The 24,972-nt window shown below is 58.4% G+C and overlaps 1 protein-coding gene and 1 long non-coding RNA gene across 4 annotated transcripts in view; one reads left to right on the plus strand and one right to left on the minus strand.

Annotated features, from left to right (window-relative positions):
• The window catches only part of NFIC (nuclear factor I C), a 211,086-nt gene that overhangs the window by 82,290 nt on the left and 103,824 nt on the right, over nucleotides 1-24,972 (minus strand). For all 3 annotated transcript variants that reach the window (XM_019513277.1, XM_019513278.1, XM_019513281.1), the window contains exon 2: nucleotides 17,088-17,619. In XM_019513277.1, the coding sequence (XP_019368822.1) occupies nucleotides 17,088-17,619 (532 nt within the window). The remainder of the gene's footprint in view (nucleotides 1-17,087; nucleotides 17,620-24,972) is intronic.
• Nucleotides 9,772-11,352, plus strand: LOC109294802. Its single transcript, XR_002096623.1, has 2 exons — nucleotides 9,772-10,695; nucleotides 11,173-11,352. It is a non-coding gene; the product is annotated as an uncharacterized LOC109294802 (long non-coding RNA).

Below are 24,972 nucleotides of genomic sequence, written 5' to 3' on the forward strand. Positions count from 1 at the left end.
ACTCAAGCCCCCCTCCCCACCCCACATGCCCTCCCCATAGCCATCAGCACTGTCAGGGAAGCTGGGCTCTGCGCCCCCCACACACGTGGCCTCTCTTGCTGGCTGCTCTCTCCTCCCCTTCTCTATAAATAAGTAATAGGAGTGGTGTCTCCGACAGCCGCTCTGTATAAACAAACCTCGCAGAACGGCAATGTTCTCGGAGCGGATCCCAGCAGACTCGGCAGATTCATTTTTCATATTGCTGGGCTGGAACCCAACTCAACAACCAGCAGCCCGGCCACTGCAGCAAAAGCCCCTCTCTGCTCTGCGGCTGGATCCTGCTCTCCTCCTGCTGGGGGCTGGATCCTGCTCTCACTGCCTGGGGGCTGGGGCGGGGGTACATCTTTAGCTCACTCCAGGTCTACACACATTTGCTTCCTTCGGGCCTGATCTGGTCCCTTGTCAGAGCCAGACTGGAGGGGGTGGGGAGGAGAGGGAGGAACTGCAGGAAGGAGAGAGAAAGCATAAGCAGAGGGGTAAGGGAGGAAGGCAAAGAAAGAGCGGGAGGGAAAGAAAGATGAAGGGAGATGGAAGGGAAAGAAAGCATAAGCAAAGGCAGCCAACTCTGGCAAGGGCTCTGCTGTCCCACATGGCACCCGCACACCCTGCTGCACCTGGAAGCATGCCCTACCCCTCTGCACGGGCATGCCGGGCCCTGGTCGTTCAAACGCCCCACTGGGTTCCCCTCGGATGCAGCCTCTGCTGCCATCAACCCCGTTGAGAGAGCGGGGGTCCGGAGGCTGAGTGCACACGCTGTGCTCCTGAGGGGGTGGCACTTTTTCGGTAGGTCCTACACGAGCCCAAACCTGTGCACGCTCCCGGAGAGGCCTCTGACGTCTAAGCCCAGAAGCCTGCTGAAATTATGACTTGGAAAATTCAACTGCTCCCGTGACATGCACCCAGGCCAGGAGCCAGCCCCGCCACTGCTCATCGCAGTCGGGGCTGCCCCCCGCCAGCGCTGCCAGTGCAGCCTGGTGTGCGCCCCTGCTTGGCCCCGTCCTGGACTCGCCCTAGCTCCGAGGACGTCCCTCCGTCCTGCTTGTGGCTCCTGCTGTACAGCGCCACGGGTCTGATCCTAGAAACATAGCAGCCGGGGGAGATCCCCACGGGCCACTGCGTGATCTGGTGCTGAGCAGAGCAGCTTCCCCAGGTGAGCTGGAGCCAACGACAGACCTCGCAGGTTTCCCCGCACGGCTTTGCCAATCCGCTTCTGTCCTGGCCTACAAACCCCTTCTTATTCCCATCCTCGGCCTCTGCCAAGCACAGACGGATGGTGCCTTCAGCCAGACACAGACTACACAGCTTCCCTGGCACTGCTCTGCCACAGCACCTCCACCCTGGCCTGGCACACTCGCCGGCTCTGCCCGCTCTGGGCTGCTCTCCCAAGCGGAGGTGCTGGGGCAGTCCCAGGCTTAGCAGTGGTTTTCTGAGGGGCCTGAACAAAGCCAGAAAGCTGAGCCTGGCGCACTCGCTTCACTTGTGACAGCTCACTGGAGCCACTAGAAACCCACCCAGCTTTCCAGCAAGGCAAGCGTTGCTCTGCCATGCCCATTCCCACCCCTGACCCAGCTCAAACAATGACCTTTCCTGCGGCGGTGAAGCCTGGAGCCCTGCCAGTGGGGACAGCATCTCATTGCTTTTCAGAGGCTGGCCTAGGAGCCGAGCAGGTCTGAAGCCAGCTGCTCACAAGCTCCTCCCAGCCCACTCAATACTGCAAGCTTTCCCACACAATGCATCAAACACGGGGAAGTCCTGACCTAGCCAAGGTCACTGGCAAATTGATTCAGGAAGCTTAAGATCTTCAAAACTGCCCCAAGTGCCTAAACCAAATAAAGGAGAGAAAGGGAAAACAGGAAGCGTTGAGGGATTAGAGGCGACTTGGTGCTGCCTTTCAAAGGGGACAGGCCTGCTGCATCTCTGGCTGGCAGGTCCAGGACAAGTCTGGGGCAGAGGGGTCACCCTGGCAGGGAGCGTGTCCAGATGACACCACGGCAGGGGGAGTTGCTGCTAGCTGGGCTGGACTTGGGAAGGGAAAGGGGTGGATAATTCTTCCTTGGCTGGCCTGGTGCCTGCCAATCACTCCACTGCAGTAGCAGGCTTACCCTGCCTGGCACAGGAGAGGACACGGTCTCCCTGGGGTGTGGATGCAGCCATGCCCTGTGGCTCCCGTGGGCAGGGTGAAGAGGAGGCATGTGATACAGCAAGGGGCCTGTGAAAACAGCACACGTGTCACGCAGGGTTTCGCTGACATCATCACGTGTGGGCAGCAACCTTGCTGCTAAAGACCATCAGTGCCAGGCCAACCCAGATACAACCATTAGGGACGGGAGCTCGCTGGCTCGTGGGATGCCCCTGCCCTGGGTTTCACAATCCCAGACTGAAATTCATGACTTGGGCTCTAGTGAGATCTATCTCCATCTGGCTGGCTGGCTCGCTAGCTTCCACCTTAGGCTTTTCTATAATGTTCGTCACTAAAATACTTCAGCGTTCAGAATGGGTGCAGCCAAGCCCCAGATCCGGACTTCTCCCCAATTTGGGGAACGTTTGCAGCCAGCCCCTAGACCTGCTGCTAGAAAGGCCTGACTCAGAACTCCAGAACCACGGGACCCTGCACTGGATTCGCCTCCGGAGCTGGATCAGGGTGTCACACCTGGGATCCTCCCTTGTTCCCACAACAGCACACAGTCTGTAATCACTGGACTCAGGATTGCAGTTCCCGACATGACAGCCCTCCTCCTTGCCGTAAACTCTAGCTGGCTGGGGCACCAGAAGCAGTCAGGAGATGCCTAGCTCACGCACAATCCCATGCTGCTACTTCCACTGCTACAGTCACCTGTGTTAGATTAAAATCCCAGGGGTATGCCTCCCCCTGCTACAGTCAGGCCTTCATTTGCGGTACAGCCCTATGCAGGACTCCTGGGTTCATTTCCCATCTCTGCCACTGACCTGCTGTGTGAGCTTTGGCAAATCACTTCCTGCTTCTGCTTTTCCTCCTACCCTTTGAGTCAGAGAGGTTTTAAGACAGGATCTGTGTGTATCCAGCACCTGGCACAAAGCAACCTCTAAGTGCGATTTTAATATTAATAACAGCACACTGCTGCATGCTAGGAACAGCTATAAGCTAGGTCATCCTGTTACCCTTTTCTAAGCAGCGTGCTCGTAAGTCGTCAGTGAGAGGCTGCAATGTACCGTGAACGGTGCTGCACAGGAGTTATGAGGAACCACGTGGCCTGTCGGTAGTTGGTTTTTATGCATCAAACCTCGGCTTCACTGAAATCAATGGCACAATCCCATCTGTCTTCAGTGGGGGCTGGGTCACCCTCCGGCCCTTTCCAGACAAGCGAAGCTCTCTCTCGTACCCCGTCCTTGCTCCCATCTTTCCAGCCAGTACAATCTGAACAGAGCACTTGCATTTCTGCCAGGCGCCATATGGCAAATGTCCCTCTCCTATGCCGTTTACAGAGGGATTTAGCAGTGTGCACCCACACCCTGAGGAAGGACGCACACATGCATTTGGTCAGATCATTAGTTACCAAAAAGAAAGAGCAACCCCTTTGCAAATACTGGTGATCTGGGCTGAACAAAAGTATTCAAAAGCTGTTTTCCCGTCACTCAGGCAGCTCTGTGACTTGCTAATTCCAGAATTATTTGCAAATATTCTTTGCCAGCAGGTGAATAATATATTTTTGACTAATTTATTCTCACTCTAAGAACGGGTTTAATTAAAGAGAAAATAGGGGGGAACCACCCCCTGCAATATCTTTAAAAATCAGAGGTAGCTGCCACAAACAGGACCTGCCATAACACGACGGGATGGTGCATGCCCGGAGTCCTGACCAGACAGCACAGACTTTACCATGGTCAAATCTCTTCTTGGAGTGATTGTATCTCTGAATTCATTGGGTTTGCACTGTTTGCTTTGGGCTCATTGCAACAGCTCTGTATTTCTGGGTGCTTTATTATACTCTCAAACTGCATGTAAGCATCATTATGTGTGTGGGAGTGCATGCATACATGTGTTGGGATGTGCGTGTGTATGTGCGTGCATGTGCGTGCACAGCCTCTGCATGTGTCTGCAACAGACACATTCAAAATATTGTGAAAGTCATCAGTTCCCTTGCTTTCTCGATGATAAATATTTGTGCCCGGGTTGTTTGGTGCATCGTGTACAGCCTGCGTATGAGGAAACACGTTCTTTTCCGTATGGAAGGGCTGCACAGACTTTTGGCACAGACGCCCTGGCAAAGACATCAGGCACGCTCAGGACAAGAGGCTTGGCACATGGTACCTGGCAGATTGGTGCCATCTGCCTTGCTTTTCTCCAAGCATTAGGCTGGTGAGTGGAGATAGCTGGCTGCTGGAAAGCTACAGATGGGCTGGCTGAGAGAGGAGTTCCCTCCCCTTGTCCTTCCTCTGCCACCTGGGAGAGCCCCAAGGGTCCTGGATCTCTGAGATGAGGACAATGAGCAGAGGAGAAAAGGAGCTTCACACACAGCACAGCCCCTTCAAGCATCAGGGGAAACTCCAGGAAAGAAGGCAGCAATGGCTAGTGGATGTCACACTGGCCTCACCTCCCACCTGCCTTGCTTGCATTGTGTGTCTCCTTCCCCTCCTGCCCTCGGTCTCTTCCACCTCGCAGCTCCTGGGCAGGGCTGTCCCTCGCTGTGTGTGTGAGCGGTGCCCAGCACAAAGTGCAGAGTTCCTCCTCCCTTGGCTCCACCTTTTCCGTCCCACCTTCCGCCAGACCAGCCTGGAAAACTCGCCCCGAGGAAAGGCAGCAGCAGGGCATTGGAAGGGAGGCGGTTCTGGCTCCTTTGGTACCCTGCTTTCTGAATCTCCGCTATCGCATTGCAGTGGGATGGGCTTTAGCCATGCTTAAAGTAGCATGCAACAGCCACAGCTGCAGAGGTGTGTAGAGGGACCAGCATCCGTTCCATGGGGCACAGACCTCCAGATCGTTTTCTTCTTCAAAGTGTTTGCGCCCAAATCCAGCTCAACAAAAAGGTTCATTCCAGTCTGTGTTTTATCTATGGCCCACGGAGGTGAGCACAGGGATGCAGGACTGGTCCTTTCCCTTGCAGCCATGGAGCCAGAGCCCGGTCCAGGTGGGCAGTTGAATTCAGTTCCAGTTCTTCTCTCGGGACAGCTTCCCAGCCCATGGCACTTGGGTAACACAAATAGACAGGAGAGCTTCCCAGTATCCAGCAATACCCTGGAGAAACTTCCCAGGGAAAGCTGCTTCTGTAGGGATGGGGGACTCTTTCCCTTCCCCGTGCATGGGGACATTGCTGGACTGTTGAGGGATGCTCATGCCTGCTTGCTTCGGCAGGGTAGCTGGGGACAGCAGGACTCTGGAGGGTGATCTGGCCCTGGCTGCCTGCTCTGTTGCAAGCTGCCGTGTGGGTGCAGACTGGCTCTCAGTGCTGCATTACTCTGCCTCCTGCTTCTTCCTACAAGGTGCTCTTGATTTGGGTGCTGGGCTCAGGCTTCAGTTTGCAGCAATGCCCTGCTTTTCTCTGGGGGGGTGCGACCTGGCTCATACACGCTGAGGCTCCCCCACCTCTCGGCATGGCCCTTCTCCGCTGGCCTTCCCTCCCCCTTCCTGCGCTGGCTGCATTCACCCAGTGGAGGGTGGGAGTTTCCAGCCCCAAAGACCCCACGTGCTCTGCCCTCCCTGCCTGCTCTGCCCTGCACTACCACCAAAGTGCTGACCAAGCAGTTCCCAGGCTGCTCTAAACCAGCCCTGGATTTAGAGATGCTGCAGAAACCAGGAGGGCTGGGACTGAGTCAGAGGGAGAAGATAGCCTTTGCCTGGGTTACCCAATGTGCCCTGAGTTTAACCAGTCGCACCCCTGCTATATCACTGGCACGTGAGGGTCACTCCACTTAGGCTGATGCCACGCTTCAATGCCAACCTACCATCTCTGCCTTGCTCTGACCAGCCCTTTAGTCTGGACTGCCCTGAAACCTCTTGCAACTGGCCCCAGGTCTGACTCTGCCCCTGCCAGCACATGGGAGTCAGGGATTTACTGCTACTGGGCATGAACATTTTTGTGCGGGGTGGGGCGGGGGAAGTGGGGCTCCAAGTTCATTGCCACGTGACTGAGGAGCAAAACAAAGTCCCTGATACACACCAGCAAAGCAGTGGGATTGTGCCTGTGTTGCTATAGGAATCCAGGCTGAACACCTGCTCATTTGGCAAGCGCAGGCAGCCGAGTGGGGGAGAGACAGCTAAGGAGAGGGAGGGTATCGAGAGAAAACAAGGACAGGAGGCAGCTGCCAGGGGAAGCAGGAATCGGACATGCGGTTCAAAAGAGTCTGGGTCGGTGAGATCCTCCAGCAGCGGAGGTGTCAGAGCTTGGCATAGCCCAGCTTGCTGCGGGGGCATCTGGAAACAGGGCTGGGCTGGATGGACAGACCAGACCTTCGCAGAAACACCGGTCTCAGGAGGTCACTGGTCCAGTGATCGGTGATCTCCTATCAAGTTAACTCATGTCGCTGAATGTGGCACTCCTGGGAGGCAGCTCACAGCACTCAAGGTTCCTCACAAACACACAGAGCAGGGCACTGCTTGCGGGAAGCTCACAGCACTACTAGCTGTTCACCAGCACATGGGGCAGGCAGTGCTGGGCAGTGCTGCCGTCCTGTCTGGATTCCAGCGGGGGCGGGGAAGACTGGCTCCTGCCAGCCCCTGGCTCTCCCCAGCCCCACCGGGGAGCTGCTGCCCACACCTCACTCTTGCTCCAGCTCCTGCCTGGCATCGCTACCTGCTCTATGGTAGCCTGGCATTTCCGCTGCTCTCTCCCCACCTTTTATTTAGGGGAAGGGGTGGCAGGCAGGGATGGGGGAAGAGGGTCTCCCCCCAAACTAACTCGAGTCAGCAATAAGCAGCACTGGAGGAATCTTTCTTTAATGCTCAGGAGGTCCCGGCACAATTGATCCGGGAGATTGATTACCATTATACTGCAATGCTTTTGACTTTCATTGGCGACCTCCCTGCCTCCCCTCCTCCCCCAGCGCTCCCAGCCCAGGGCTGCAGAGCGCGGCCCCCTCCCCCACTGCAGTGGAGCCAGCCCAGCCCTGCACCTGGGCTGTGCAGCCCTGGCACCTCCTAGAGACAGGTGGGTTTGGGTGGGGGGACATGGGCTGGCTCCAGCCCCAGCATTACTGATGGGCCAGTGTGTGCTGGGAGCACTGGGAAGGAGCGGGGCTATGTGAGGGGACAGACAGGGCTGGAGGCATATGTGGGGGGGTGAAAGCTGAACCTGGCTGTAGGAGCTGGGGTCCTGGAGCCGGACAGCCAGAGCTCTGCTCCCACCACTGCAATGTGCTGCCTCTGTCTCCCGCCACCTTTAACACGTCATCCCTGAGAAGGGGCATCCTCGACCAAGCTGGCCGTAGCAGCCATGCCCTGGATGAGATGCCTTCCCCCCTCCCTGGCCTGCTGAGTGCCCTCGGTGAGGAGCAGCCCACACTTAGGGCTGGGCAGCAAGGAGGAGGGGCTGTGCCATGCTTTGACTTGGCCAGGGCTGCTGGGGGAAGCAGAAGCTCGCGGTGCTCAGCAGGGTGCTGAGGACCAGGCCAAGGGGGCAAGTGCAAAGAAGGGGCAGGTGCCCAAGGTCCCACCCATGCTTTCTGTTGTGGAACGGGCATGGGCTGGCTCCGTGCCACAGCTGGGATCAGCCCAGGGCCCAGCCCTGCCGCCCCCGGAAATCCTATCTACACGGCCGCAGCCAGGCTGCAGTGGAAGGGGGAGGCTGGGATGGGGGGAAGGGGTCACTCCCCGTGGAGGCACATCAGGGAGGTTGAGCAATGGGCCCAGAGCCCCAGAGCTCCAGGGCTGTTTTCTCTCTGTGCTCAGGAAAGGGCCAGAAGGCAGAGCATGGGCTTCCCCACGGCACACTCCCACCACCCAGCCCTGCTACCCCAGTCCTAGGCTCTCCAGAACCACAGCCCCGCAGGTGCCCTCAGGCTCAGGCCACAGCCACCTGCCATCCCAGCCCCAGGTCCCCACGACGGCTGCCAGCCACGTCTCCCTGTTCACGCAGTCCCCGTGTCCACTCTGCATCGCCTGCCAGCTCAGTGCAGCCGGAGGAGCAGCACTTTCCCTGCACCCAGACACCAACAAGCTCCAGTAACTGGAGCTCCTTGAAGTTGGGAGCAGAGCAGGGTGACGGAGAGGCTGGGACACCAGACTGCTACCGGCTCCATCCCCATCCCATGTCACTCAAAGAGGCTGAGCTCCTGTCTGATGTGCTGTTTCCCAGTAGGGTGAATCTGCCTGAACCTCGCCCTGTAAGGTGGAGGCGCTCCCCCCAGATCCTGGGGCCCCTTCCCCTACTCATGGCCATGCCTCCTCCTCTCCCCCTTCCACTTGATGCCATCTCAGGGAAGACCAGGCCTTCAGCCCAGAGACTGCTCCAGCTCCCCCCACAGTCAGGTTATGGGAGCCACCCCTTCCAAGTGGGCTTTGACCCCCCGCCTCCCACCCCCACTATAAATCTCGGCGCTGATGAACGCATTAATGGCAGGTGCCCAGTGCTTATTAATTCCAGATGCCCTTGAAGGCAGCTCCATAGTGGGGGCTTCCCCCGCCTCCCGCCCCTGCCTTTCCATTGACCACCTCAGCAGGAGGCATAAACCACAGAGACTCGCTCTCCTCAGCTGCCGAGGCCCCTGCAAGATAATGTGTAATAAAATCAATCCGCTCTGCAGAACGGCTTATTTATGGCATTGCTCCTGCACCAGGAGGAAGAGCCGGCACCTCTGTGGAGCCTCAGCTCTGGGACACATGGGGCAGTGCCCGTGCTTGTGGTGCCAGCCTGGTGGTGCCCAGGACCGATGGCAGCACCAGGACCCTTCCCCTTGTCCCTGCTGTCAAGGGAGGGGGCGGGGGATGGCAGGCTGTGCTGGGGTCCACCCGCGCGCTGCATGTGGGCCTGCAGTCAGCACCGTGCCTAGACTCCTGGTGGCCTTGGGAGAACTTTTAGCTTTGGGCCCCCCTTTGCTAGAGAAAATGATAATAATAATTTAAAAATGACCATTTTTGGCCCCCTCTCTGTCTGGGCCCCAGGCGGTCGCCCGGTTCGCCCATGCCTGTGTCCGGCCCTGCCTGCAGCCTTGCCTCTTCTCCAGTGCTGGGGCAGGGCCTGTGCTGAAAGGCGAACGTGGAGCAGGAACCAGGGTTTCTCTGTCTCATTGGGGTCTACAGAAGTGCCTTTCCACGGGCTGAGGGAGGAACCAAAGGATCCACCATCTTGGTGGAAGGACTCTGGTGCCCAGGGAGGAGGAGTCTGGCACTGAGGTCTGGTTCAAGCCTATCTCTCTGCTTCCCTGCTCTGTGCCTCAGTGTCTCTATCTGGAAAATGGGGTGACATCTGCGGCATGTGCACATGTGAAGCTGCCCTGGGGCCTGTGTGGTGTTTTGGGGCTCTCCGATGAAAGGGGCATGGCAAGCACGTGGATAAGGGCTGCTGCAGGGCTAGGCTGGGGGAAAGGAACCCGCAATGGATATGGCGGCTCCCCAGATAGTGGTAGGCGGTGCGGGCGACAAGGAGCAGGGGCAAGCTGAGCTGTGTCTCTGTGCTACAGTGATGAAGGAGGCCTGGGTGCACATCCAGGGGGCTGCTGGGACTCCCCATAGCATTTAGGCCATGTTGGCACCTGGGCACACAGCGGCTCCCACGGGGGGAGGCAGCGGGCACGGCCAGGGCTGAGGCAAGCACTCATCCCCGCGTCCAATCCCTCTCCCTGCACATCCTGAATCCCAACCCTGAAGCCCTGAGAAAGGCCCCGTCCAGAGTGGGGATTCTGTTATGCTCCTGCCGGGGATGGGGCTGATCAAGGGGGACTAGGATCAGCACCGAGGCAGGGAGAGGCGCTGGGGAGGACAATTTAAGGGGCACTGAGGGTGGGAAGACAGGGGCTGGGGAAGGGTGAGGGTGGCACTGGGGCTTGGGGCAGCCGGCAGGAGGGCTGTGACGGTGAAGGACCCAGGGATGGGTGGAATGGGCCATGGAGGTGCAGGCATCTGTGTCCTTCTTCCCATATCTCCCGCTCCTCAGTTTCCAGAGCAGCGGCTGGGAAATTGTGCTGACACCAGAGAAGTGCTCGCGCTGCTCAGCCCGTTATCAGCAGGGCTGGGAGTGGGGGGCGGGGGGAGCCGCTCAGACATGCTCCAGACTGATAAAGTGGGGAGACAACGGAGGCTGCATCTTAACGAGGCTTCTCCCAGCAGCGCTGGCCGCCGTGCCCCAGAATCTGGGCAGGTCTCGACCCTTTGGCCCCAGCAGGCCCAGGGGGAAACGTCCTTCTCTCCCCATCCCAGGGCCCCGATTCTCCTGCTCTGGGTCCTACACTGGGAGGCCTGGGGTCCTGGTCCCTCCCTGTGTGTGTGTGAGAGAGAGAGAGATTAGATGTGTGAACCTGGGCATGCACATGTGTGTGAGATAGCGTGTGTGACTCAATGGGCAAGAATGAGCGTGAAAGAGGAATGTGTGGGGGTGTGACAGAGACAGTCTGCTCCAGAGGGCGAGCGGGAATGTGCGCGAGTCTGTGTGTGCGACAGACAGTGGGACCGGCCGTGTGTGCCAGACCGTGTGCGTCGGAGCATGGAGAGAGCGATTGCGGGTTGTGGGGCACAGGAAGGGGGAGAACGTGGGTAGCATTCGGGGGGGGAAGCTGTGGAGGATGGAGGCTCCGAGGAACTTGGTGACCTTTATGGGATATATACTTTATGGGATATTTCCTCCTGGGGGAGGGGGAGATCAATGTGGTTGAGTTCATGAAACAGCAGGAGTTCAGGGCACTCACAGCCTATCTCCACTCCCCGCCCCATGCAGCAGGACTGCACAGGGCCCCAGCGCTGAAATAACAGCACGGTGCATGGCTCAGGACTAAGAGCATCTGCAGGGGGGTGCCGGTCAGGACCGAGGGGCACTGGCAGACGTGGGCGCATGTGTGAGGAGCCTGGGACTTGGAGCAGCAGGGCTTTGTGTCTGGAGGGAGAGGCGCTGGCACATGTGAGGGTGAAGCCCAGGCCTGGGGTAGCAGCCGGGGGCTGGGGGGGCGCTGGAGCATTGCACAGTGCCTGCTCTCAGCATGCCTGACTCTACCGATTGGGTTTGATCCAAGGACAGGAATCTGGGGAGGTGTTGCCAGAGGATCGAAACGCGCTGGCAGCCTGGCGCTGAGGAAGCCTGCAAGCCTCTCGCCCACACTCCGACTGGCTCCAGCTTCCCGATCCAGCCTTGTGCTTTTACGAGCATAAAAATTTCAACGTCCCCTCCAAAAAAACGGAGCAGATGAAAGCTGGCACTGCCCCGCCTGCTCCCCTGCCAGGTGGGGGCTGGGAGCGACAGGACCACGGCGCAGGCAGCGAGGGGCCACGGAGGCAACGATCCCATGCTGGGAGGTGGGATCTGGAAAGAGACGGCCGTGTGGGCTGGGCGGTGGGAGCCCGGTGAGGTGCCTTGGCAATCTGGCTGATTTAGACAGGGCTAATCCTGCTCTGAGCAGGGGGCTGGACTAGTGACCTCCTGAGATCCCTTCCAGCCCATTTTTCCTGTGATCCTATGCCAGGACTGAGCTCCCAGATTACTAGCATGAAGGATTTGATACGGGTACAGAAGCTCTCGTGTTAAACGCCTCCCTAGCACACACACAGCGCCTGCTCCCCAGGACCACCCCAGCCCGGGGGAGCTGATTTTCAACTGAAGGAGATTGCCAGGTTCAGGTCCATGCTCCCGTCAGAGCCCAAGTCAGATGCACACGCCTGACACCAAGCCCCCACGTGTGCAATGCTGCTCCCGGGGCTTCCCGGGGGGCACGGGAGAGAGCTGCCAGCAGCCACACACGGGCCTCTTGCCTCACCTCCGTGGCTGCACGGCGGGAAGGCTCTGCTGCCTGGGGCAGATTGACAGACTTACGGCCGCACAGAGCAGGGGCAGGAGCGAGAGCTGGGGAGCCCTGGGGCACAAGGACCCCTTGCTCCCTGCACCTAGCCCCAAAGCACTCAACGGCCCACCGAGGCTGCCTGCACCGATCCTGCCAGCGCTCATAGCCCAAAGCCAGGATCCTGCATTCAGGGATGTACAAGGGCCCAGGCAACAGCTGGGGTCAGGACTCCTGGGTCTCTCTGAGCACAAATATTTTTTAGAGACTACAGCACAAAACAGGGTTCCCCCCCACCCATGGGTCTCGCTTCGGCTCTGCCCTGCCTTGCAGAGTGACCTTGCACAAGGGTCTCAGTGTTGTCAGGCCTCAGTTTCTCCTCCCATGACACCAGGCTAGCGACACGTGTGCATTGCAAAGCACATGCTGAGGCTCAGTTCATCAGCGCTCCGGGATCCTCCGTGGAGCCACAGGGCAGATAGGGCATGGGATTATTTTTTAGATCAAATGCCACATCCGTTTAATCTCTGACCCGGCCTCTGTCAGGGGATTATATCCCTGCCTTTGAAGGGGAAAAGAGCTCACAATGCAATAAAGGGTTCCCCTCGCCAGCTTCCAGGCTCCCAAGCATCCTCGCCTCCCTGCGGGCTCTGCTAGCCCAGATGCTGGGCTTCACAGGGCGAGATGAGGGCAGCCCCAGCGCTGCAGCCACTTCAGACCGGTGGCTACTCCAGGGCACTGGCCTGCCAACGACTCTGGGGCAGGGGTCCCGGGCCCTGGCCTGGATCACTGCCCGCGTAGGGGGCAGCCCCTGGGCTGGGCACTGTCTCCACGGTGGGAGAAGAGCGCCCCGGACCAGGCATCCGCTGAAGTGGATGCATCCCGTGCCCATGTCATTTCAGACCGCGTTTTTAATAAGGCAACAAATGCATCGAACGGGGAGAAACAACCGGAGGGAAGAAACGTGCTGGAGGCCGCCCGGTCCGCCTTAAACGGGGGCGAGGAGCCACCTTAAGGGCTGCTCCTCTCCGCCTGGAGAAAGTGACAAGTTAAGAAGCCTTATCAGCTGAGTATTTACAGCCCAGGGTTTGTTACCAATTAGACAGATCAGGTGACTCCAAGGCTGCCTCCAGGACCCAGACGTCTGGGGTCAAGGTCGGGAGGCAGTGGGTGAGGAGGAGGGCTCAGCCCAGCCAGCCACGCGCAGCCAGAAACCAGCGAGCCCGGGAGCCGCCAGCGCTCGGGGCTGGTGGACTGTCCCTGCCCGACGGCCTCTCCTCTCTCCTGCTGGGCCCGCGGCCCTTTGGCGCGGCCCTCTGACACGGCAGCCGCTTTGCCAGCTCCAGTTCAGCCCAGTTCTGGCCACGCTCCTGCTCTGCTCCGACGGGGAGGGAAGACACGCGCACGTGCACAAACACGCTCCTGGGCGACGAGCCCGAGTTGCTAGCGGGGCCTTGCTCTCTCCGGGAAGGCCCAGGCTGGCCTCGTGGGGCTGGCCCCTGCTGCCCGGTGGGGCGGACTCGGACCCTGGGTCCCGCCAGCTCCCCGAGGCCTCTCCTACGTTGGTTTTGAGGTCCCCCCTGGAAATGCGGACAGGTCCTCCTGCCTCCGGCCCTTCTTGCCTCTCCCACGCCTCCGCGTTCGGGGCTGCTCCCCCCCGTGCATCGCAGTCCCACCTGCTCTCAGGCGGCAGGAGCTGATGCAAGAGAAGGAGCTGAATGCTGATGTCTAAGGGTCCCGGGAAATGGCTTGGGAGTCACAGGCACCACCAAAGTGTGCCCGGTCTCAGAGCCGGGGGCATGGCCTGGCTCAGCACCCACCCCTGGGGTCAGCCTCGAAGGGCCTGGCTGTCACTTGAGCCAGCCTGACCTGCTGAGCCTAGAGCGTGCAGCGAGGGCCTGGAGGAGGTGCAGAGGCAGCTGTGATCCAGTTTCTGTCTCTGTGATCCAGTTTCCTGCATTTGTGGCACTTTCCCAGGGAAAGCCTGGGAGCAGTCTGGGGAGGGAAGGGGAATCCGTCCTGCCCTGCCCACAGCCCCCCACTGCCACGCAGTCCCATTCGCAGCGGGAGAACGCAGGCCTTGGGCAAGCCAAGCCCTTGCAGAGCAGAGCCAAAAATATGCACTACAGCCTCCCCGGTGCCACCCCATATCAACCACCTGGACCGGCCAGGCCCGGCACATGGAGCACGCAATGCCATGCTCTGCTCTGTAACCACAAGGACAGTCTGAAAAGCCCTTCTACACCCAAACCAGGACTTTGGAGACCAGCGAGAGGCTGCAGAGCAAGAGAACCACAGGAACAATCTGAGTCCTACAGCCTCAGCACAGACCCCACTGTGGATTAATCATGGCCCAGAGACCCTATGGACGCCACGAGAGCCTCCCTGAGGCTGCACTGCATTTCCCAGTGCCCCTCAGGTGTACGAGGGCCTCTCATACTCCCCATGGCGGCCCTGCCCTGCACTAGCCTTGTTCCTTGTTGGCTTGGTCGCAGAAGCAGTAGCCCATCAGAGGAGAGGGCAAAGATTCGGGGTGGGAGAAATGACAGGGCAAAACAAACTTCCCCGTGGGGCAGAAACGTCTTCTTCAATCTCCCCGCTTCCATGTGATTTAGTCAGACCCCCTTCACGGGAGTCGCAGCCATTGAGGTGCCCCACTCAGTGTCATTCTCTGTCCTTGGGCCGGGGAGCCAGGAGTGGCAGATGGAGAAGCAATGCTGAGCCTGGCCTCTCCCAGCCCCGTGGCAATGAGGGGAGGATCCAGCAGCACCAGGGCCTGTATGAGAAGGGAGGACTGCAGTGGAGGCGTCAGCTGCCCCTGGACCTGCTCGTTCTGATGTGCAAGTGTGACCCTCTGGTCCTGGTACCAGGTGCAGGGCATGCCCAAGCCACCAGCCTTAGGTGAAAGAAGTCTGGGCCAGCACCCACAGGGCCAGAGCCCTCTGCCTCGGGAAAGCAGGCTCCCTAAGGGAAACTGCAGTTATACCAGGAATCCCAGAGCGACTGGCTGAAACTCTCTGGCCTCAGCATCCACTGGCCGAAAGAAACCTAACAGAGAACACCTTGGCCTGGAGCAGTTGGGGGACAGCACGCCTCTCCTGTGACACCCCCATCCCTCCGCATGCTCTTTCAGCCCCCATGCCAAGGGCCCAGAGAGGAGCTCGAGCAGGGGTGCTGGAGATCCTGCTAAGGCTGGAGCTGGAGGGAGACGGCGCGTGCGTCAGGGTGATGTGGAGTGTGAATTACACAGGGCGGCGGTGAGCAAGATAATGTGAGACCTTTTATTGGCCCAACAAATCATGTCTAGCACTCAAGCTTTCAGGCCAAAAAAGGCCCTTTCCTCCAAGAGCTACACCTGCAAGTCCCATCTTGGCCCAAAACTCATGCACTAGAAATGATTTGTTGGAGAGACGCGAGCCAGCGCGTTATCGCCCAGGGATGGGACCTGTCTGGATAAAATAAGAACTGACCTGATCTGCTGCTTGAAACACTTTGGCTCTGGCTCCCTTCACATGTGGGAAGGCAGCATGGGCTAGTCGCATCTTTGCCACTGACCTGCTGCTTGACCTTGGGCACTTCACTTCCTCCCCTCCCCATGCCTCAGTTCCCCTCCTGTCATCTTACTATGTACACTGCGAGCTCCCTGGGGCAGGCCCAATCTGTTATTTTGTTAAATCAGTCCAATCTGCCCACCTAGGTCAGACTCCCCTCTGTGCCAGTGCAGAGGGGCCCCGATCGCAGCGGGGATCTCCAAAAACCATGGGACTGTCAGTAGTAACAGCATTCAGAGCAGCAGTCACCCTCTCCTCACCCCCGCACATCCAGACTTGCTCCTGTTCCTGCTACATAGCCAGGAGGCACAAAAAGCCAGGACCTGAGGCTGCGTCCACCCTGGTCCGGCTCCCTGGGGTGAGGCTGGCTTGTCCCCTGCAGGCTGTCCTCCAGTCTACATTCAAACACCTACAGCATCCATTACTTCCTTGAGGAGAATAGTCTACTACCCACAAAGCCCGGCCAGCCTGACCACCCCTGTCCTGGTTTCACCTGATCCCTGCTGGATCAGGGGACACAGAAGCCACGTCTGCTTGGTAGCAGGGCTGGCCTGTCGCTGTGCCACCCTTCCCCATCCGTGACCCCATGCAGGCACAGGGAGCGCTGCCAGGCCCAGGTTGCCCGTTCCCTCCAGCACATTTCCCATGCGGCAATGCAGACGCCCTAGCACTGGGATGCCATGTCTGCTTGGCACTGCATCCAGGAGCCTGGGAAACATGGCAGCAATAGAAGCAGGCCCTGCGGCGGGTGGGAGGGGGGCAGGAGTCTCACTGGTGGTTTGGGAACTAACTTGTCTGTGGTGCAGACTGCAGACGAGTTCTTTAAAGGCCCAGTTTCCAGAGTCTCTCTATCCCTGACTACCCAAAGCAGCGCAACAACCAACATGCTCCAGTGCGTCTCTAACACCCCCACACCCCACCCCATGCCGTGGTGCTCCACAGGGTGCAAACACACACAGCCCTGGCACCCACGCACTCGGGGCAAAGTCGTCGGGGACAAGCCCCACTGGCAGCCAGCATCTATTCCAGGTGGGCACAAGATGGCACCCTTGGGCTGAGGTTTTCTCTGTGCTAACATGGGGAGCAGGGGTCAGGACCTGGGGGACCCCATAAAGAGGAGGCATAGGAATTGTGGAGGAATTTGGCAAGGAACTGGGTGGGGGCACTGGTCCCAGGGGAGAGAATTTGAGGCGCGCTGGGTTTGGCTATGCAGGTAAAAGGAAAAGGCTGGATGTTAGTGCACAGCTGGGGTGAGCTCAAGGGAGGGAAGAACCAGAACTAGATTTGTGGTCCTTTGGGATGGACTCTGAGAACAGGCAGGTGAGTTAATGTGCCCCATGGAAGAGACCATGGGTGCCGCACTGGGAAGAGCAGGAGCCTGAACTGGACCCCCGTTTCCCCACACAATGGGATCTGGATATGTCCTCTGGCAACATAAGAGGCAGAGCTGGATTTCAGTGCCCACCTGGAATGGACCTCTGCACCCATCCTCCTCCCCTCTCTGTCCAGATCTCCTCAAGAGAAAACCGCAGCACCAGCTCTCACGGGGTCTCAGACCACAAAGAAGACGCCACCGGGCCAGGCCAGGCCGTGCGCAGCACCTACCTCTCTCGCGGACAAAGTACGCCAAGTAGAGGTCGAGCTCCTTGACAGAGACGCTGATGTGGTGGGGCTGGACGCACAGGATGGGGTTGGTGCACTGTGTGGACTTGACCAGGCGCTCCCCATCCGTGCTCTCCAGAGGGATCCCTTTGAAAAGGATGACCATGACCAGATCCAGGCGCCACACCTTGTCTGCCTGGCGCAGGCAGTCGATGCGGCGCATCTTGCCCTTCTGATCGGGGTTGGAGAGGACACAGCAGGAGGGCTTCTTGCCCGTGATGGAGAGCACAAAGTCCTCGCGACACTCGGGCCGGATGTCCTTGCGTAGCTTGGCCAGCAGCCGGGATGCCCACTTCTGCTTGACCTCGGGCTTCTCATTGAGCAGCTCGTCCTTCACTGCCCTCTCCTCATCCTTTGTCATCCTCTTCTCGTGCTTCTTGAAGTACTTGCGCTTGCGGGCCTGCAGGTTGAACCACGTGTAGGCAAAGGCCCGGACATGGGGGAGCAGCGCCTCGATGAACGGGTGGAATTCATCCTGCGGGGAAAGCAGAGACGCACCATTAGGACAGACACAGCATGGGCATGGCAGCACAGGCAGATGCCCAGAGCGCCCCGCATGTGACACTCTCGTGAGGCCACTGGCGTAGCCTCATGAGCAGAGCAGAGCCAGGTGGGGAGGAAGGACTCCTGGGTCCTATGGCCAGACATGTAAAAGGACTGAGGTCCAGGGGTTACAGCTTAGGGGACCCAGGGCTGGGACTCGTGCGTTGTCTCCCAACCCTGCGTAGGGAATGGGGTTTAGTGCTCAAAAAAAGGGTGGCCCCGGGTTCTGCTCCCACCCCAAAGCAGGCTACAAGAGCCCAGGGTTTGGGGCACAACTCATAGGTGGGGAGTGGAGGTGGCTGCTGGGGATCCCCCCAGGAGTGTGATGTGAGCAGTTTGCTGAGCAAACAAGGGCCCGTGGTTCTGTTTAACAGACAAACCCAGCCTCTGTGGCCCAGCCAAACGCGCAGAGGGGCTGGTCGGGGTCAGGCAGTGCTACCGAGTACGTGCGCTTCCCTGGGGAGAAGGATGCCTGCTCCCAGCTGCCCACTCACTCCCAAGGGCCTCCTGCCTTCGCAGCAAGCTACAGCCTTGGGGGCTCAGGGATGTGGCGCGCCTGGAGTCTGCCCTCCAGCCCCCGCCCCGCTGCCGCAAAGGCACGGGAGGACACAGCCTTTGCAGTAGCCCCAGCACGAGTGGCTGGAGTTTGCTCATAAATCCTGCAGGCTGTAACTCTCCAGGCCGGCTTGGGCGTAATGGAGCTGATCGGGCCAGGGAGGGAGAGGTGTTACGTAACCTGTGCTGTGTCTGCAGTAACCTAACCCTCTCCCCTTCCCACCCACGCGCTAGAATCCATTCCCAACGGGCACAGGAATCCAGGCTGAGATTTCACGGAGGCTGTGCCAGGTGAAGAGCATCCCTTGATGCAACCTGTGTTGGTGCCAAGCGAGGAGAGGAGAGGAGAGGAGAGGAGCCACAGGCAGCTCCTCTCCCTCCAGAGAAAAGAGAGCAAAGCCCTGGCTGGGGGGCTGCATTCTTCCAATAACCCCTCCTGGAGGGAAAGGCGGATTGGATTTCCGTGCTGGAGCGGAGCTGAACTCCTGGGCACTGCAGCTAGGTGCCTGTGCATGAGGGCAGTGGAAGTGCACAAGCTCAGGCATCCCCATCCAAGCCCAAGGGTGCAGGGGAGCACCTGTGGTCCCTCATCTCCCAGGCCTCCGCACCGAGATGCTTGCCCAGGCACAGACAGGTGGCACGTTAATCAGCGGAGCTGTTTTGCTGCCTACTATGCAGGGAACGCCCCAAGTTTGCTCCAGTTCTGGCCCGTCTGGCCCCTGGCCATGGCACTGGCAGGCCGCTCAGGCTCTGACTGCCTTTTTCCACTTGGCGGGAACTTCCGATCGAGTCCATCCCAGAAAGAAAACATGGAAAGCATGTCTCTGCCCCCTCCTGTGTCTGATTTTCCCATTGCGGAAAATCCTGCCTTCCTGGCTGGGGGAAAGTACATGCGAGAGTGACTGGAAGAGATCAATAAGTGTTAGGGCTCTTCACAACAAGGACAGGCTGTGGGATGACTCTATGGAGGCCTCCTGCCACTAAAAAAACAGCCCAGCCAGGTTCCCAGCCGCCCTTGCGCGTGTGTGTGAAGGAAGGAAAAATCCCGGTTGATTTTGAACCAAGCAGAAACCCAAGAGCCAGTGGGTTCCTTGTGCCAGACCTCCCTGAAATGCTGGGCTCTTTCGTTGCTTTGAATATGGCTCGCATTAAAGATAATTGGGATTGCATCAGGAAAAAGGCCCGCATGCCAAGACCGCTCTGCAATGGCAGCAGTTGGGAAATGTTTTCCTTGAACGGGGCTGCAGTGCTGAATCTCCGCTCAGCACGCTCCCGTGGCAGGAGGTTGCAAACCACAGCTCAAGCTGCTCCTACTTACTCACATGGGGTCCAGATCCTGTCGCTCCCCTCCCCCCCACTTGTCCCAGGTGTAAACAGGCATAGCCCGCCTGAAATCAGTGCAGCTACCTCTGGGTAAAGCCGGAGTCAGAGGAGAAACGGATCCATCCCCTGGAGCTATTAAGAAAACACCAGAACTGCGAGAAGCAGCACTTTTACCCAAGAATTTGGAAAACCACTTAGAAATGACTTTGCTTTTGAGTGTGGTTTTGCTCTGACAAATATATAAAAGCGGCCTCTTCTTTGGGGTGCTACCTGCCCACTGTGTGCTCTCAGGGTAAGGTTGGCTGACCCCCGGCCACTAGCCAAGGCTTTGCTTGCTTTTGTTTTTCACGCCTGCAGGGACATCCCAATTCTGGGAGAAAGAGCTGGATCAGACCGTGGTGGGCAGGACTCGCCTGCTGTGTGCCAGGGAGTTGCACCCCAGCAGCCCCCTCAGTGGGAATAAGAAAGCAGAGGCGTCACCAAGAACAGGATTCAGAGGAAATGAGGTTGTCACGGAGGGTAGGAATTGGCCCGTGAGGCCTCTCATTATGGGGTGATGATGTGGGAGTAGGAAGGAGCCCAGCTTGGCGTTCGGAGCCCAGGCAGCATTTGCCAAGGGTTGGGGAAAAAAGCTACCACTGGCAATTTAGACTAAGAGCTCGATGTTTTAGAGGCAGGCCGAGCGTGTCGGCTATGGGCCCACAGAGGGACGACAAGAGGAGCGCAGGCTTTTCGCAGCTCCTTCTCAGCGTAGGGTTACACCCGAGCGGATGTCGTGCCAGTGGAAGGTGCTAGTTTGACAGCCCTGGGGAGCCAGCTCTGAGCTTATGCAAAGAACAGGTGCAAAACCAGCACCGCCATCACACCGCCTCCTGCCATGTGCTGCAGACACACGGTGAAGAGCAGAGCGAGGAAGGGGACCCAAGAGTCCTGAGTCCAGGCCGGCTGCTGTCAGCACTGCTCAGCTGGGCGGCTTCTCCTTTCCGCACAACTCGTGGACACGATGAGCTGAATGGGCTGCCAGTCGGGGGCCCGGTGAGAGCCCACGGCATGCGTGCGCCTGGGGGAGGGGATTCCTGTTAGGGTCTATCCCAGGCTGTGCGCCCATGCACAAGGTCAGCCAGCAAATTATTTCAGCGGTGTGACAGACAGGGAGCCCTTGCCCAGCCTGACCTTGGGGCAGACTCTGCTGTTCCCAGGCCGAGGAAACCCTGTCCCTGAATGACCCTGTGTAGCACCTACAGTTCCCAGCCCTGGCAGCCCCCCAGCCCTAGCACAGACCCTGCGATTCCCAGCCCCCAGGCCCCTACCCTGTCCCACTCTGCTGCAGACTTGCACTTTATACTTGCAACCCCCCCAGACGAGTCCCCAGAGTTTAACAGGGTCACAAAACACAATGGTCCTGAGTGAGAGAGAGCTGGAGCCCAAAGCCTGCCCCATCCCCAGGGTCAGGTGGGCACTGCCCAGACTGGCTGTCACGGCTGGGCACGTACAGTGGGTTTCAAAGAATCACTGGTGCTGGCTCTAATCCCGGTGACGCATGCAGGGTGGGAGGGAGAAGTGGGGCAGCAGCACAGCCAGGGGCCTCAGACAGCAAGGAAGCTGCTTACTTGGCCCCAGGCCTCTGGAGAGCTGCTGCCTTAGGTCAACTCCAGCCCTCCCCAGCACTCAGCTGGAGCATAACACAGGGAGAGGAAGGGATGGAGCGGCACAGGGGAGGACGGCCTTGATCGCCTATCAGCCTCCCCAGCCCTGACAAGCTCCAGGCACCACCAGCAGCCCTCAGCAGGAGCTGCTAATTCACTGCAGCTGGGCAAGGGCTGGGCATGTGTCTTAAATCAGGGAAGAAGGTCAAGGAAAAGTAAGACAGGAGCTGAAAAAAGAAGCAGCTAGTTCCAAAAACAATACTTGGCCGGGGCCTCGGCTGGTTGATCTTTCACGGTGGCCAGTTATTCATGCAAGTCCTACAAATTGTTGCTGTGCCCCCCCTCCCCCCCAACCAGCCCTGCCTTTCAGGCCCTTCTCCAGCCAAGCAGCCAGGTACCAGAACTGGCTGGGGGGGAGGCGGGCAGGGAGGCCAGCTTGCCCCCTCCAGTTGGGCTGACCTGCTCCCTGTAGAGTGTACAGCCCCATGGAGCAGCCGGTGTGCAGTGACCTCTTTGTTCCCAGTGATGCCCACGAGTCCTCGTGTGCGGCAGCCTGTCCAGGGGAGCCCACAGCACTTCCTGTAGGAGGGAACCCAGGGCACTGAGTTAGGGGAGGGGAATGGACCAGGAGCCTGGGGGCAAAGGGAGAGGGTGGGACGAGCAGTGAGCGTGCACCCAGTGGGCTACCTCCCGGGCATCTCTCAGCACGGAGCCGGTGGGGGCATCTCCGCTCTGCTCTTCCCTCCCTCTAGTGTTGCTGGCAGGGTCAAGAAGTTTCTGCATGTCCCTCCTCAGAGCCATCAGGGAAGGGGACATGGAGCCCTCCTAGGACAACAGGCACCATTCGCCAAGCCCTGGAGCAGAGGCTGTAGGGAGCAGGCCCAGGCTGGCCCGGAGGGGTGTGCATGGGGGTGGTGGGCAGAGGAGCTGAGGGCTCTGCTTCCCCTCTCCAGGGGAGGCAGAGATCCTTGCTCCCAGGTCTCTACGAGGGCTTGAAAGCACATTAATTTAGGGCTGGCAAGGGGCAGTCTTGGAGGCCAAGTCCCATAACTCACTACAGCAGTTGCACCAGCTCCTGCCATGATGGGCCCCAGGGGCCACTGGAAGCCCGAGCGGCCTGGCCCATTTCGCCCTTTCCCCCATGAAAAACAATGGGAGAGAAGAATCCCTGCCCTGATCTGCAAACATAGCACGGAGCAGACAGACAGAGGCAAGTTTGGGGCTCGGCTTTCTTAGACACCCTGGGCCACACAGGCAGAGGTTGCGCCCACACTTTCCATCCCCTCCTTCTTGACCCAGAAGGGGCGGCCACAGTTCTGGTGATGCTGCAGGCAGCTGCCACCACTGACGGCAGTGGCACAGGGTCCCTGGGCACTGGGACCACCTCTGCATCGGCACCTGGGACTGGTGCCCTGTTCCCCCCCACAAGTATGCTACTGCTCTGCAGCCCGACTGCCCATCACCAGCACTGAGCACCATATGCACACAGCTGTGCCAACCCCGCTTATGCCAAGCTGCAGCCTCCTGCTGTTCCAGTCCCGGGCACCTTACATGCACAGAGCACAGCAGATGCCCCTCAATGCTGACCCACCCCCTCCAGCTCCAGCGCTGGGTGTGCCTGCACACATCTACACACCAAGAAGAGCAGACACCAGCCCCACTCCTGGTCCCTTCTGATCAGACCGACTTTCTTTTTTAACATGAACAAACTCCCTGAAGGGGCTTTGCTGAGTCCCAGCAGACTCCAAAATGGAGAACCAGGTCTGCGGAGCTGACGGCTCCATTGCATCATCCTGCCCCATTATTATAATGACTATTTAAACTGCAGCAGTGTCCAGGATCAGGGCCCCAGTGGGTAAATACCCTGCAAAACACAGAGCTGGCCTAGAAGGGTTCCCAGCCTAACTCTTCAGCCACGTTTCTGGGGCCGGTACAGATCAGCCCTTGTTCTAGCCGGATGGCCCATAGTTTATTATTGAGTCCCTGGTCCAGTTTCCCTGGACTCTCTATTCCCAGGGCTTTGAGGAAACAGCCAAGCTCTCTTCACATGTGACCTGTCAGGAGCAGAAGCCCCCCGAGCCCTGAAGGGCTGCGGCACTGATTTCAGCACTGGGATTAAGCGGGGATTGGAGATGAACTGAAAGCAGGGGCAGCTCCTGAAATCCGATCAGCCACTGCAACCACTTTCCCTCCCTGCCTGGATTATCTCTGCACAAAATTGCCACATACAGTTAATCTGCTTTAAAAGGGCCAGGCCGGGCAAGGGAACATAAATACAAGTGTTAGTAGGGGAGCAGCAAGTGACTGTCCCGGTCTGAAATTAGCTTTATATATAGTGGAGGGAGGACTGTCTGTGAGGGTTTGGGCCTGGAAATGCCCAGTGGAGAGTTACATTCCTGATGCAGAACCAGGCTAAGGCTTGGGCTCTTCAAGGAAGGGCAAAAGGGCAGAGAAAGCGGTGTCAGGAGTTCAGACTGATGGACAGTGAGCATTAGTATGGATCCTCACCACCCAAGCATTGGAGGCAACATGATCCCCAGGAAAGTCTACATCAGGCCAACGCATCGGTAACTGCGTGCTATCATCTCCCCCAGCACTTCAGCGGTTCATCAGCATTAGCATCTGAGGGACCCGGGTTCTTGTAATAGAGCCAGTTTCTGATGAATGCAGGACTGTGCCCCCCTCCCATCCTGAAATCCCTGTGCTCCACAACCAGCACTATCATGCATAGGGTTTCTTTAGTCCTTGCTGTATCACATTCGGTTTGTCACGCTTTTCTTGCCCTTTCAGTTGAACGCTTGCAATGAACAGGTATAAGGAGTATGCAATTAAGCACTCGCCCTCCTCGCCATCACCACCGCTTCCTCGTTTTCTAGCACCTACTTTCCGAACAGTAATGACTGAGACATCCCATCCCATTGTTATGCTCTTATTCTCTGCAGCTGGCATGTGGCTTTCTCCCATGCTTCCCATAGAGTGCCCAGTGCTCCCAACCTGACCATGCTGGTCTTTATACTCGTCTCCAGCCAGCTTGGTTCATCCATTTATAATATGACTGATCCTCTCTTGAGCCTGAGCACGTGCCCTGTTATTATGACTCCTACTACTACTGTAGCACCAAGGAACCCCACTTACAGACACAGCCCTCAACATGGTAGACACTGTATATCTAAAGAAGAAAAAATGAGCCCCAGCCCCAGTCCACATCAATACTGTGGGATGGAAGGACAGAGGATCACTTGGGGTTATGCTGATGCACAGGCAGGAGTGAACGAAGTTCACTGTATAGAAGGTGAAAACATCTGGGTTCAATTCCTAACAGCAGCCTGCTGGAGGGGCCTGGGTCCTGCTCTGCACCCACGCTGATCTCACGTGGAGACTGGAAGCTCTTTGGGGCAGAGGCTGTCTGCACCTTGGCTGCGGCCGGGTGCTACTATCACATAAGGGAGATGCCAGGAAGCAAAACACAGCCCTGCTACCCTGAGCTGCCAAGAGCAAACGGCACAGAAACCTCACCCCCAGCCAAAATGTTCCTTCCTTCATTGCTTCCAGGATGGCCTGTCTGTAGAGCAGGCAGCTCCAGCCCAGCTCAGCTTGGCCAGCTGGTGCCACCCCCTCTGCCACCAGAGGAAGGCTTGGAGCCCAGCCTGCCCCACATCTGCTCTTCCAGCTATTTACTTGTCTCAATAACATCACAAGTTGTAGGTGGACAAACACTGATGCCTGGCCCCAGCCCAACAAACTGCACCCCCTACGATTTG

This window comes from Gavialis gangeticus, unplaced genomic scaffold (genome assembly GCF_001723915.1).
Source record: "Gavialis gangeticus isolate Ggan-Ray unplaced genomic scaffold, GavGan_comp1, whole genome shotgun sequence".
NCBI classification, from domain to species: Eukaryota; Metazoa; Chordata; order Crocodylia; family Gavialidae; genus Gavialis; species Gavialis gangeticus.